The 14412-nt window shown below is 40.5% G+C and overlaps 1 protein-coding gene across 2 annotated transcripts; it reads right to left on the bottom strand.

Moving 5' to 3' along the window:
• Positions 1-567: 567 nt before the first annotated feature.
• On the bottom strand, positions 568-14186 carry LOC121193064 (CTD small phosphatase-like protein). Of its 2 annotated transcripts, XM_041055184.1 has the most exons (8): positions 13524-14186; positions 6130-6281; positions 5863-5895; positions 4681-4782; positions 3771-3827; positions 3205-3297; positions 2420-2605; positions 568-2127 (listed from the first exon to the last, which is right to left on the bottom strand). In XM_041055184.1, the coding sequence occupies exons 1-8, from the start codon at positions 13597-13599 to the stop codon at positions 2002-2004; spliced, it is 825 nt and encodes a 274-aa protein (XP_040911118.1). In that variant the 5' UTR covers positions 13600-14186; the 3' UTR covers positions 568-2001. The 2 variants fall into 2 exon arrangements, with proteins under 2 accessions (XP_040911118.1, XP_040911119.1); XM_041055185.1 differs by lacking the exon at positions 5863-5895.
• Positions 14187-14412: the final 226 nt, after the last annotated feature.

The following is a 14412-nucleotide window of genomic DNA, read 5'->3' as shown; positions in this document are numbered from 1 at the left end:
GCACCCATCTGCAGGTTTGGAAGGCGTCCTTTTTTTTTTTTTTTTTTCAAAACTTTCTTCCACAACAAAAGCTGATGACTATGGCAATGTAGTTCACTATACAAAGTCGTTTGGCTGCTGTTGCTGAAATAGACCAAGCAACATTCAAGTCGGTTCAGTACGTTAATTAAAAAAAAAAAAAAAAAAATCCTTTTGACATTCTAATAATTTTCATTTTATTCTAAAGTGACTAAAAGACCAAATTCTTTGTCCAGTTTTTGGATCAAATAATGTGAAACATAAATGTTTGAAGGTTCATGAACACAGAAAGTCACTGTGATGACCAGGCCAGCTTTACTGTCAACAAACCTATCCTGGCTAGTCTCGTCAAGTGCTCTAGACACCCAAACCAAACACTTAGGATGGAAACTCCCCCAAAAAAGGTTTATTGCCATGGTAGCTAATGTTGCAGCATTCGGTTTGCGTGGCTCCTCTCAAAAGGTAGGCACTGAGGTGAAGAGCAGTTTAAAAAGAGTCTGGGAAGGTAAACACCACACGTCGTCTCCACTGGTTTTACACCAGGGCTGGACGGGGCCAAGCCTTCACCGTATGTAAATCAGGAGAGAATGGTGTGATTTCAACACTGTCCAGACTCAATCTGACACTATCCTATTAACGCTAAAGACACTAAACTCATGAAAAAAATAAAAACATGGCACTCGACCCATTTAAAGTGAGATCCCAGACCATATGAAAAAACAAAAAGGATACCTTTGCAACTGTGTACTAGTCTTGAGAAAGATAATCCCCCTAAGGGCGGGCCCTGCGCCACTTAACAGCGTGCCAAAAAAGAAAAAAAGAAAGAAGACAAGTGAGCTAAAAGCTAGCTGTCTGATAAGCATGACTTGACAAACAAGGACCTTATAACATTAAAAAATATACAAATGAATGTGACATCTATTTGTCAAAAGAATAAAACCTATAATGCTATACTTAGTACTAATGGTTTAACAGTTAAGAGCTGAACCCCTGTTAAAGATATGAAGCCTGTTAAAAAGTCATTTCCGTATTTGGCAAATAATAAAATGAGATAAGAGGGAGAGTAATGTGGGAGACAGGAAAACAAATGGCACAATTTTATCTGAGCTTTCAGATCAAAACTATCAAACGCAAATTGCAAACGTACTCCGCTGCCTAAAACAAATGAACTATTTCTACGTATAATGAAAGCAGAAAGAAACAAAGTCACATCTATATAATGGCACAAGCATACTTGTGAAAAAAAGAATAATACGGAGACATTTACCCAGCGTTTGATGATCAAAAAAAAAAAAAAAGACTTAAGTAAAACTTTTGTATAAAGATACTTCTGTGTCCACTTTAAAGCATATTGTGTGTGAAAAGACTGAAGTACTCTGGAAATATGCCATGTACAAAATATCTCCCCATATAAACAACATTCACACAAGGCACTTCATTCAGTAAGAAAAGAGAATCACAGTCCTTTCTACTACCAGAAACTGCCTGCATAGCAACAATACGAGGACAAAATCTTTTCAGACTTTTGTGTGGTACCACAAAAGAAGGTTCAGACAAAAAGATGTTTTGTTTTTTTTTGTTTTTTTGGTTTTAAAATAAGCACTTCACCGAATAGTAAAACTTTGTTGGTTTGAAAATAAAGACCAGAGTTCATTTCTCTTAGCATTCTGTCCCCCATATTACCATCTTAGGACGCTCTGTACACTTTCTGGTGTGTTTTTTTGTGAGACACAGTGCTCCTGGGATATTAAGTGTTTGTTTTTTTTTTCTGATGGCACACGGAAGGCAGCCAGTCACCAGGAGATGAGAGCAAAGACAGGATTAAGGTTTCCACAGTGAGACTCCAAGGCATCCCCTTGGGCCAGAGACAAGAAGGGCGCGTGTGGGAGGATCTGCCTGAGTCTGAGAGATGTGGTTGTAGAAAGGGACACAGATCGAAAGAGAGGAGGATGGAGAGCATGGGTGGCGCTGTGGTGTGTCCTGCTACCTGCTTCTCAGATTCTGCAGGACTCCATAAACCTCATCTTCTTTGCTGAGTCCCTCAAAGAAAGGCAGCAGGTCCAGGAGTTCTGTGTCATTCATGTCGTCAAACCAGGACTGGACTGGGACCTGGGGAGATGGGGAAACCACATCCAGATAGTTTTTTGTTTAATATCAGCTAAGACTTTGTTTCCCAAATTTCCACTGAACTCAAACATGGGTACAGAACTCCAAATAAAATAATTTATTATGAAAAACCGAAGTATTGGGTAAAATTAGGAGAAGTACAACTTTATTTGAGATGATGGACTACACTAAGGTAACAACCAACAGGAGCCAATGACTCCTCAGTGACAAGGCAAATTCTCAGTATAACAGAAGTAACTTCTTACTGTGTTTTCTTAGTGGTTTGGGAACTTACAGCATTTTCTGGGTGGAAAATGTAAGAGGCAGGTGAATTGTCGACAATGATGACATTGCTGAGCTCTCGTCCGAGCCGGCTGAGGTCTTTGACATAGTTTCCTCTGTGAAAAACACAGGATTCTCTAAAGAGTCGTGCTCGAAACACGCCCCACTGGTCCAGCAGGTCTGCCACAGGGTCTGCATACTGCCCAAATCAAACAAAGGAAAATGTTTCACAAATAACACATATGTCTAGAGTTTTACTGCCAACTGGAACAACGCATATAATAAAGCAATCTGATTGTTGGTCATTGTAAAGACATATTTCAAAGCCAATCTTTGTGGTCAAATGCCTCAACTAGAACACTAAGAGAACAGCTTGCAAAAAACTAAATGCTACACTATTATTCCAAAAGGAAGCAGAGCAGGTTATCCTTCACAGCTGTGTTTACCTGACAGGGAAGAGGCCTCAGGAAACACTACTCTATGACACAACAAGCACCACTGACACCTAACTCAGCACGAGGAATGTGGAATGTGTTCATACTATTAAAAAAAAAAAAAAAAACCCTGAACATGGTTATATCTATTTCATTAAACTTACCCATGCTGTATTGGCTAAGATGCAAAAGATGCAGATGGATGGAGTGTGAAAATTCAGACAGCAAGAGCAGATCAGACCAGATACAGATACAAGTACAGACCAGAGCAAGGAAACAGAAGATGTTCATAGTCCCGTGGGTGTCACTGGCTTGTTACCAAAACACGCATCAGAACAGAAAGCATGTCCGTGTCTAAACACACCTTGGCAAGACTGGCTGTAAACAGCACACATTCAAATAGCTCTCCCATCTTTTGAAGAAACTCGTCCACGTGGGGTCGTTTCAGCACATACACCTACAAGACACACCACAGATTTTAGGCTAGATTAGAGAAAAACCAACATCCATGGTTTAAGAGGAGTGTCAGACAAACACAGGAAGCACATGTTTTGTAAGGAGCATCATTTACTATACTTTTCAAAGTGTACCTGACAGCGTTATTAGAACATGTTATGCACTACAACAACAGCTTGAGAAAAATTCCTGCTACACACACATAATAACCACCATTTTTAAAAGACATCATTCCCACTCACAGTTTATATGTCATCCACTCTTTTGTCCCTTCTCTGGCCCAGCAGCTGCCACCCAGTGCAAGTAATCATGAATAGGCCAAACAGGATACACACAGCCTATCCTGGATTACTTGAACTGGATCACAGCCATTCTCTTCAGGATCTTCGCATAGGAACAAAATGGTGCTCTAGCTCCTAATAAAAAGGTAACTTTCATAAACTTAAAAATATTTTTCTGCTGTGTGTACAGTACCTGATGAACGGTACCATCGATCTCCACTGGAACAATAAAATCAGCATTGCTGATGGGCTGTGAGAAGAAACACAACATAATAGAATATAATTATTATTGTTGTTATTATTACTACTACTAATAATAAAGCTGTTGGCGTAGTACCACAACAGACCAGCAGAGGTCCTGCCAGTAACACAAAAACTACAATTCACAGATTGTCAGGAAGAAGATCATCAGCCTCTTGTGCCAAAACAAATCCCTCCGGGTTGTTCCCCTTTCCACTGTAACCTCTCCAGTAATCTAACACAGCAGACGACGAGTCTTTCGTCCTCAGTCCGGAACTGGACAGAGGGAGGAGGAATTGAGGTTTAAAAAGAAAAAAAAAAAGTTTCTCTTAAGGAGCAAAATGGTCACACTAGTCTGACAATTTTTATACAGTAAAGAATAAATATAAGAATAAATTACATTAACTGTAGCTGGTTGCCAACATCAGTCAGCCTTCAGTCAACTATTATCCTGGTTTTATTCTAAAGGCACAATCAGGACTGTAATATCCTCTTACTACAGCACATGCTCCGCCACCTGCACCTCTTCTGGCTTTGTTTACATAGTGACCTGATGCATCTAACACAACTTTAACTTCCTGCATGTTATTGGCTGAGCTCTGATGAGATAATGTCAACAATTTAGGTAAATACCCAGGTGAATTACTTTCATTTTCAGGGTAGTGAGAGCTACGATTTTCTTTTTCTATTTACAAACTGCTTTAGTGCTGCCTTGTTTTAGTAAAGGTTTAAATGGCCTAGCCAGCTGGTGACTGTATCTTTCTAACACAGAAGGCAGCTCACGCTCACATTGACAGGCGACAATGCACAACTGTGCAGAACATCAATAGTAAACCTCAATTTGAGCTTTAGCCTCTTCTTACCTTGAATGAGCTGTGGACGAGCGTTTCATCCAAGTCAATCACCACGCACTTTTTGCCATAGTCAGATATTTTCATCTCTGGTAGGAGGTATTTGGCTGGTGGCTGTTGGGAGGACAAGACATATAATGTCAGATATATAGACAGACAGTGATTATAACAGAGAGACAGCGAAAAAGAGATGCATATATAGATATATACTTTGCATAAATTAATGTGTAAGGCAGAGCAGAGAAGCCAACACCAAGTTAGGAAGAGCATCTCCATGGGAAACAATGCAGGTGAGATACAGCCATGTCTGAAGTGATGTGTTTAATGGACTCTTAGCTTCAAAATGTCACCCTATTGGATTCTTCATCACCGGACAGTCTCCTGATCCAGACACCTACAAATTAATGCTTTCTTACATTCTTAATCTTAAATCTCCTTAGATTTTTCTCAAATCTGTGGAGATTAAATAAAATTGTACAGATTCTCACAGACAAAGGCCATGCCAAGGTTAGCTGCTGCTGCAGTCTAACAGTCTTAGTTTCACTGAAATCACTGAAACTGTTTCAAAATGCCAATAAATTTCAAATTCAAGTGTGGACATGATGAAGTCGTGTAGGAACCATGCCTCAATACAGACAAAGTGCTCTATTAAAAATGTTCATTCATTCACATTTGATGGATCTGAGGAGTTGAACCTCATATGGTCAATGATGGATGATTTGACCAGATCACATCTAATTTCTTCCTTGAGTGACAGGATCTTTTTCCAATCAGCTTTCCCCCTTAGCTGAGGGTGAAAACCTAAAGACTGGGAGCTACTGTGGAGCTTAACTCTCACTATCATTATTCAGCGGATAAGTAGCAAAATAAATGGATTTACTTCTTGCGTGGAAGCTCCTGAGGCAATTAATAGAAACAGTTTTGCACTTATTAGACAGTTAGTGTCACAGTATTTTGGAAAGCATACAAACCACCAAGTGTCACTCATGCAGGTCAGGCACTGAGGCACCATTTAAACCCATAGGTGCAAATGCACCTTCCACACAGCCAGTGCTACGACGGGCTGAAAATGAACTGCAGTACGGTAGCAGAGCTAAAGCCCTCTGAGGAGCACTGGAGCCCACACAGACAGGATGTGCCAGCACCAGCCCACTCAGCCTGCATGCAAAGGAAAAGAAAAAAGGCAATACATACACTAGGGACAGGGATGACCTCGACCTGGTCACACTACAACACCAGAGATAGACACGCACATACAAAATAGGGTGAGGGGTAGGAAGGAGAACAAAAAGAGAGACAAGAAAAAAAAAAGGTCCACAGATATAAAGAAAAACAAAGAGAAAACACTATTCACAAAAACAGACAATTTATGACTTCAAAACATGAGCAGGCAGAAATATTCCTGTTAGAGTTTACAGGTCCAAAACAGGAGGTTTAGCTTGCAGTGATGCAGCAGCTCACCTTGGGAGGTGATCCGTTCTCCTCAACAGGTGGAGGCAGGGAGCTGGTGTTGGTGGCTGGTGGCTCCACATTGTAGTTGCGGAAGCAGCAGAAGAATGTGCTGAAGATGCTCCGGCTCCTCTGCTTCTTTAGGCTGCTGTTCGACTGGGACGCTGTCAAAACAAGGAGTAGGGGGTGGGAGAGCGAAGGGTGAACAAGTGGTTATGCAAATCGATGTTCTGTTGTAAAAAATGGAGCAGGCTTAAGTTGGGAAGCGTTTATGTTTGGTTATTTGCATGCTGAGCCGTAGATGCTGCCTGAATAACCGGGAACAAAATGTTACGTGGCCATTACGATTCTCCTAGTGACCACAGTGATGTGAGCTACACTGACTCACAACAAAAGGTAAGACCTTGACAGTGTGATTAAATGGCATTAGTGTCGGTTTTGTTGACCAGGCCCGGCAGAAGCACTGATCAGAAAATAACTCAGCTGGCCGGGTGACTTCATCAGTCACACGTAGTGACAGTTCAGAGCATGCTCTGCTCTGATTGAAAATCGCTTCTCATTCCAGGACTACGGAGCAGGGCCTAAATCAGACACTGAGCTTTTATTAATAGTGACAAGTTGGAAGCTGCATGCTCCTCCCTCCTCCTTTTTGCCCTGCCGTGGCTCCTGTCGCCTGATTGGCCTAGGAGTCTCCATTTTGAACGCCTGCTTACGTTTCCCTTCCATGTTTCAGCTGGCAGGTGAGTGACTGAAGCAGCCTGGACATGCACAAGAGACGAGGGGCGGGAGGAGGTGGAAGGCCCTCAGACTCTGCAGAGCCTATACAAGGCTGCATTCCTCTCCACCCATTAGTCCCCCCCCCCCCCCCCCCCCACCCCCCGTCAGCTCACACAACCAGAATGCTTTTGCAACCAAAGACCAGTGAAGAGCAAATAGCATTATGTCATGTCTTTTGGCATCTTGATCTTGTGCCACTTTGTTCTCCTGGCCTTAAACAAATACCCGCCACACATTAATCACAGGAAACACTGTGCCTGAAGAAAATACATCAAATAACTTGTCTTAAAAATGAGCTAGTTCACTGTCTGATTTAGAACAAACTTAAGACAGACCTAACAAATACATTTAAGAGTGATTTTTTACATCACTCCAGCTTTGTCAAGTGTTTTTCCAACAAAACATTCCTGCGTATCATAGTACTCTGAGGCCACAAGAGCAGTCTGAGCCTGATATCATGTCACGCAAGAGCATAATGTGGCGTTACCACACAATTTGGTTGAAAAAGATTACTTCAATTCTATATTCTACAGCTATAAATACTCGTAAGATTAGGCAGACACTGACAGAGTCACGGCATGTCACAGCTACATGAAACACTTTCTGCAATCCCTGATTTCCCTGTCATTTCCCTCTATCACTGGCTTCCAGTCACATTAATTGCTGCCTTTCGAGTGAGGGCATGCTGTGCTGAGTATTTAGACCTCATTTTATCAGTGACACAAGCTCCTTCACCCCAAGACAAGTAAAATATGCATCCCTCAACAAGGAAATAGCATTAAAACGTTCGGTTACTATTTAAAGTAACTCAAAACCTGAACACATGGAACTGGTCCGTCAAGCAGTGATAATACAGTAATGTGACTGAAGCTGTATCTGGTTGTTACTGGTGTTATTTTTTGCTAAGTTATAGTTCATTTATTGCAATATTTAACAAAAACATTCTGCAGTGATTGTGAGTAAAAAAGTTCTTAAAGAAGTAATAAGCCAAATAAACAGCTTTTTTGGAGAACAAAGTGAAACTGACAAGGCCATACCCATCTCTTTTGTATGTGCACACAAGACACAGCTCTTCAGTTCATATTGTAAGTAATCCAAAAGACATCCCTCAGGAAAACCCTATCCCATCTTCTTAGTGTCCAAAACAAAAAGGGGCATTGTGCAGGTACTAACAGAGAAGAGGAATGCAGGACTTGACACTTTCTTTTTTCCAGAGGAGCAAAAGAACTTTAGAGGCGAAATGACAGATTATCAAATTATGGGTTTTTTCTTAATTAATAGGAGACATTAGGGTGAATCACATGATATTTTTTTCCATTGGACAACACTGGTTCAGCACAGTGACCACATCATTGTAGTTGTTGTGTTATCAACTTCTTTTGCAGGGGAAAAAACAAATGGTGCTTGGGCTGAATTTTGTAATATTATATATTCGCATGCGCACTCGTAAATACATTTTACAGTTCGCTCATATCTATCCTTTTTTGCTAAAGCAAGCAAAACGTTCACATTGTTGAGACCTGGAATGAAACAGGATGCTTAAAAAATTCCTGCAACTGCCTTGTTTTTCCAGAGTATAAAAAGGCCACCATCTGCCCCAGTCCACTGGAAAATACCAAACTTTTACACAACGCTGCAACAACCACCAAATACCAAAGTAATAAACTTGATTTAGAGATTTGTTTAGAGATATCAACAGAGCATGAAACTATAGAACACTTTCTTTCAGGAATTCTGAAATAACCCCAGAGGAAAATTAACCAAATTGCTCTCTGTGATCCTCCAGCTTTAGTTAGACAGCAACACAGTGCGATGATCATATCTGCTACAGTCAGCTTGGTTGAAAACTAAAAATAACCTAATTGGCACCACACAATTTCTTTTTTTATTAAACTGGACTTGGTCTTGTCATTTCAGGTCTGCATTACTGTAAAACTGGGACAGTGAGTCGGTTGTCAGCTTCCTGTGACTCATCACTACAACCACATGCTGTATTTATTTCCTGCACAAAGACCCTCAGAAAACTACTGGGGACTACCGAGTCATGCACGGAGCGGAACTGGGCCTCAAACACATCACTCACCTGGGGGTGGGTGGAGGGTAGTAATTCACAAATGAGAGGGTAAACTCAGTTAAACGAACAAAGCTGCAAGTCAAAGTTCAGTAACTTTATTCATATCTCTCCCACAAAACAATCCTAAGTTTCATTGTACAAACAACCTTGTACTAGGCACAGCAAAAATATTCCCAGTGCTGTTCCTCTTGGTGTTATGCTTTTGAGGTAAAGTATACCCATGACTTGGTTGTCCACATAAAAACAGACTATAAATTATTAATCAGCAGGTGTGACAACGGCTTTCAGCAGGGGTTTGAACAAGAAAAGTGTCCAGAGGCTCAGTCACTTGTCTCTCTAGCTGAGGAGTGTTGTTGCGTCCTAGATTCATGGGTAGTTATATGGTTGTTGACACATCATATAGCTTTGGACAAAGGGTTAGTTCAGTACAGTAAGATGCTTAATCACTCCCACACTGCCTACTGTAAGCAGTGTAGTGCAATCTTAAAACTTTCTATTTGGTCTACGTGGTGCACTGAGCATTGGTCTGAAACAATACTACAAAGTTCTTTCCGCGTGTATAAGTCAATAGTAAATAAGGTAATCTAACGAAGGCTAGTGACTTTACTCCTTAATGTACAAAAAAATGTAATGCAATGTCAAAATGATGGAACTAAGCCTCCTAACGACATTACAAGGGCATATCTGCACACTAAGAAAAGGTGTACAAAGATATGGAGATAATGGAACAGGACCAAATGACAAACTTTTGTTGTTGTTTTTTTTATTAATAGCCTGGAAAAGGGTTGGTTTTAAAAGAGTCATGCATCAAGCTTAACAGAATAATCTACAGACTGTACAGGACAACAGTTGTTGCCAGACACAGCAATACAAGCAACCACTTTTAATCACCGAAAACAAAACACGTTCACAAGTTTCAGGAATGTCTGAGAAAGCTCTCTGCAGATAAACTCTTGACTCCACTATGGATGGATCTCTGTCTCCACAACCAATTACAATTAGAATAACTTTAAAAGGCACAATATGTATAATACAAATGTACACAAAAGACCACCCAGAATCCAAAATAAAAGATCAGAACCTGCTTTTGCTCCAAACTGAATGACAGATCTTTTGATTCAATTACAAACCATAGACAACTAAAACTTGCAACAGCCCCATTAATAAAAGCTGCTTCTTCTAAATTGGATGATGAAACGATATGTAAAAATATATACATTTCTTAGCAGGCTATAAACTGAAAGGAACTATTCTATACTTCCATTCATTCATTTTCTATACCTGCTTATCCCACGCAGGTGCCAAGAAACTATCTTAGGGAAGGTATACTCTTGATATGTTGCCCAACAGGTCAGACACAGACAGACAACCATTAAAACTCATGTTCATATAGATCTCAACCAATTTATGTAACCTGCATGTATCACAAGGTGAAGATGCAAACTCTGTGTAGAAAGGCCCAAGCTGGCCTGTGGATTCAGCTAACTACTGAACTACCATGCCACCCCATCAGTCATGATCAAAAGTACAACAAGGCCTTCAATAATAAAGCATGTAATGTATAATATTACTGCATTTTTTAAAAATCTGATTTCCTTGTTAATTAGTGAAATAGACAACAACAGCAAATCAGAAGTTTAAAAAAATATTCTTAATGGTGAATTTGTTTATGAAGTTTTTTTTTTTAAATTACTGACAAAACCTGTGTGCCTGAAATTACTATGACTGTCATGGAAGCAGCAGCAGTGCTAACTGAATACCACTACACATAAATCAATCTTCAGGAAGGTCTTGGATTCAATGACTGCAGAAGAGTATTTATCAAAAGGGTAAATGGATCATGTAAGAGGCACCCATTCATCTAACAGATGCATTAAGGTCCTAGTGCTACAGTCTCAGTAGGGTGGTGACTTTAAATAGATGAAACCCCCCTTCATCAACACAGTCCAAAAATCCAACAGGAAAACAGACCCACTAAGTCCAACAACCTTATTTTGAAAGTTTTTGTGTTTTTTTTCCCCTGAAACTAAAGCCAAGTATGACTGCGAGAATGAAGAAAAGTATCATTGTCATCTTTGCAAGTAGTTATACTTGGCCTCGAGGTCAGTGGTGCCCTGGCCAACAGGGCAGTGAGTCTATATTTAGGCTGCTGCTTGGCAGCCAAACCAGTTTGAAAGGCAGGCACATGTCGTAAGATAGCCAGTAAAGGAACACTGAGAGCAAAGGTGGTCAATTTTGGTCCAGACAGTTTGGAGCCTGTTCAAGCAATGGAAGACTACCTGTTAAATTCCTCTGGGCCAGCTGCTGTAATGGGCTACATGCTATGTGATTTGCAATAGATATGGGACAGTCAAATCATTGGTTGACTGTGTATTAAACTTGGGGAACATGGCCAAGAATCCTGCTGTATACGCTGATAGAGACAGAATGAATTGAAATATTACACCTGTAAAAATGTTAAATACAAAATAAATGGTGGATCTTTTCAAATTCCTGGTCATAATCACAGCCCATGACTATGCCCATCACGCTCAAACCCTGCTGTTTTCAAAATGTTAAGAACACATGGGAGAAAGGACAAGGCCATACAATTCCTATAATTGTAATATTTGACTTAGCCCCAAGGGGGGAATTCTGTATGACTCATTCTTAAGAGAAAATGCAAAACATAGGAAACAAACGGCAACATCACTGCCCTCTTACTCAACTGTGTCCTGCATAACAGACAAGTCTTACTCAAGCAAACATCAGGTATGACTTTCATGTTGCAGCCACTGTGGCACTGTGTGAGGTGCCACTCAAACTCTTTTGTTGGTAAACAATTTGAAATCATACTAAATAATACCAGCGTGAAATTGACACCAGGTACACCACTAACATGGCTTCACAAGCAGGCCTATTGTCTGTGACTGAGATGTGCTAAATTGTTATTACTTAATAAAACACCTTTAATTTTTTAATTTACTGATACTTAACCTAGATTAAAGTGATAAGACGGCAGTGTGCTCTTAGCTAGCAATACACAATAGAATCTGAACCCAAAAAAACAATACAAATATTTGACTGCACACTTACTTTCTTGGTATATAAAACTATCAATTAAATTGTCAATCTTTCAATTAACCATTAAAACAAATAATCTATACACAAATCACAAGCCCAACATTTCAGGCAAAATGACAGCATCTTGATAATATTTTTACTGAAACATAATATCAGTCAGTTTGTAAAGAGTGTATGTCTGCAGTAGAATCTGCATATTTTTCTGCCATACACTGCAATGAAATTCTCCCTTAACTCCCACATACCTACAATGATAATCTCCCATGACGCCCACATGTGTTCAAGTCACACAGACTCCATGGTACTTGCCCAGGGATACTTTTGCACCCTCAGAGGAGAATGCATTGTTATGCTTGAAAGACTTATGTTCTCATATTACTAATGGACTGACAAGTGAGGTTTGAGAAGCGATACTGATAGACATCCCATGAGCCTGGGTGACCCGGAAAGTGCCAGAGCAGCCTGAGGAATGGGAAGGAATGAACATTAGCTGCTATGGTCTTGAAGGAGAGATTTGACCTCCTCTGCAGATCATGCTGAAGTGTGAACAAAGAAATAAATAGAGAGCAATGACAGATGGAGTGTAAAGTGAAAATGAAGGCATGTACTACCATTTAACCCTGAAATCCCCCTTGAGTGAAAGTCAAAAATATTATTGTACCAGAAATATGAATCAATTTTTAAGCCACACGACCTTAACTGGTTGTGAATTTCACTGGTTAACACACAAAACAGATAATTATCAAACAGCCTTCATCTGTAATAAGACAGCTTCACTGTTTGCACCACAGGCAAAAGTAGATAAACTCATAGCAGTGTAAATCTGTCCATCCTACAAGATGGTCAAAGCTGTGATGGCTTTACCAGTTTCACGTCTTAAGTAAAATGCTGTTGACTCACTTGATATTTTATATCCAATTTTACTGAGAGCAAATAGTACTCCTCTGTCCACGTACTTCGTCTTATAAAAAAACACACACTTTGCTACCTCTCAGACCAAACCATGGTAACTTTTCAGATTCTTGTGGTCGTGATTCATAACGTGAAACACCTGTCAAATCATTTAGTCCAGTTATACGACCAGACCACAAAAGAAAATTATTAAACACAGTAACGTAAACTTAGAATGAATAAAAGGCTTAACAAGGACATCTACTGTTTGACAACAAATGTGTGAATGTTAATTCAGCCAACGTTAACGGGATTAAACCACACATCTTGACACCGGAGTGCTGTTCATACTGAAGGCGCAGCAAACAAACGTTAAGACACTTCGATAACTTATTCGGGCCTCTGATAAACTTGTTGCTTACTAAGAGTTCCTTATTTAACGCTAGTTATGTTTCCGTGGTTTATACGACAATCACAACAGACAACCGGTGTCTTCATCTACAAGAGCAGCTAGCGAGCGCGAGCTAAACGCTAACGTCAGTCGAAAAAAGTAGTTAGCCAGCTAGCATTAGTTATCTACCGTTAACCGAGTTATGCTTACCTTTTTCCTGGTTAAAAGATATTATTTCCTCCTCCTTTGGGTTGGAAACTTGGGTTATGATGGACATGTGGTCCATTGAGACGGGTGTTTATTCCTCTTTTGTTTCCCACAATGTTATTCGTACTAGCGCGCCTGCTTGGTTTGCTAGCTACTATTAGCTAGCTGTTTAAGATGAGGATGACCAGCTAGCCCACAAAGCCAGGCAACTGTCCGTGGCGAAGTGTTTGGGGCAGCGGGGGTAGCCAGCCAGCTAGCACGGTGGTGAATGGAAGCCAGTGAATGGCTGTCATTTATAGCTCTCCGCAAAATATCATCGCTGCAAACAAGTATTTTGTGGGCAACACCGTGAGCATGTGTGGCTTAAAAAAAAACAAAACAAAAACAACCGCCGTTGAATTGCTAACTAGCTGAAGTTAGCAAGTAGCTTGAGTTAGCGAGTTAGCTGTGAAGCTGCGATCATCCAAAATGTGAGGCCGTGTCTGGAACAGCGTTGAAAACCCCAGGAAGCCCGTCGGAGAATTGTTCTTGCCCAAAAACATGTATCAAACGCAAAGTTGTTCAGCGTTGAAGTTAGCTAACACTTCTAGGCAAACGGTTCATATCTGCTGGCCCTACATTCCCTGTGCAACATGGAGGCTTTATGTATTTTGAGTTGCATCTGAAGCGGGGGCACTCGGAGTGGGAGGGGGCGGTTTGTTTCTGTGATGGATTCTCTCAGGCAGGCAGCACAAACTCGCCACACTACATTGCTCAACCCATGCAGCTGGCTGGACGCGGCTTTCTCAAGCTTCTTTTGCTCTGTAATTACTGTTGGCCGCATGCAACAAATTATAGTTTTTTATTATTAGCATAAAAAGAATACAGTCAAACATAATACACTTTATGTAAC

This window comes from Toxotes jaculatrix, chromosome 14 (genome assembly GCF_017976425.1).
Source record: "Toxotes jaculatrix isolate fToxJac2 chromosome 14, fToxJac2.pri, whole genome shotgun sequence".
In the NCBI taxonomy this organism is placed as follows: domain Eukaryota; kingdom Metazoa; phylum Chordata; class Actinopteri; family Toxotidae; genus Toxotes; species Toxotes jaculatrix.
The sequence above is the reverse complement of the archived record's forward strand: the minus strand, read 5'-3'. Positions and strand labels throughout refer to the sequence as shown.

Excerpts from the sequence above, each read along its gene's own strand:
- LOC121193064 (XM_041055184.1), bottom strand. The coding sequence starts at position 13,599 with ATGGACCACATGTCCATCATAACCCAAGTTTCCAACCCAAAGGAGGAG. Across the intron at positions 6,282-13,523 it reads ATCTTTTAACCAGGAAAAAG|CGTCCCAGTCGAACAGCAGC; the intron begins GTAAGCATAACT and ends TTGTTTTGACAG. Across the intron at positions 4,783-5,862 it reads AGGTCATCCCTGTCCCTAGT|CCACCAGCCAAATACCTCCT; the intron begins GTATGTATTGCC and ends TCCTCCCAACAG.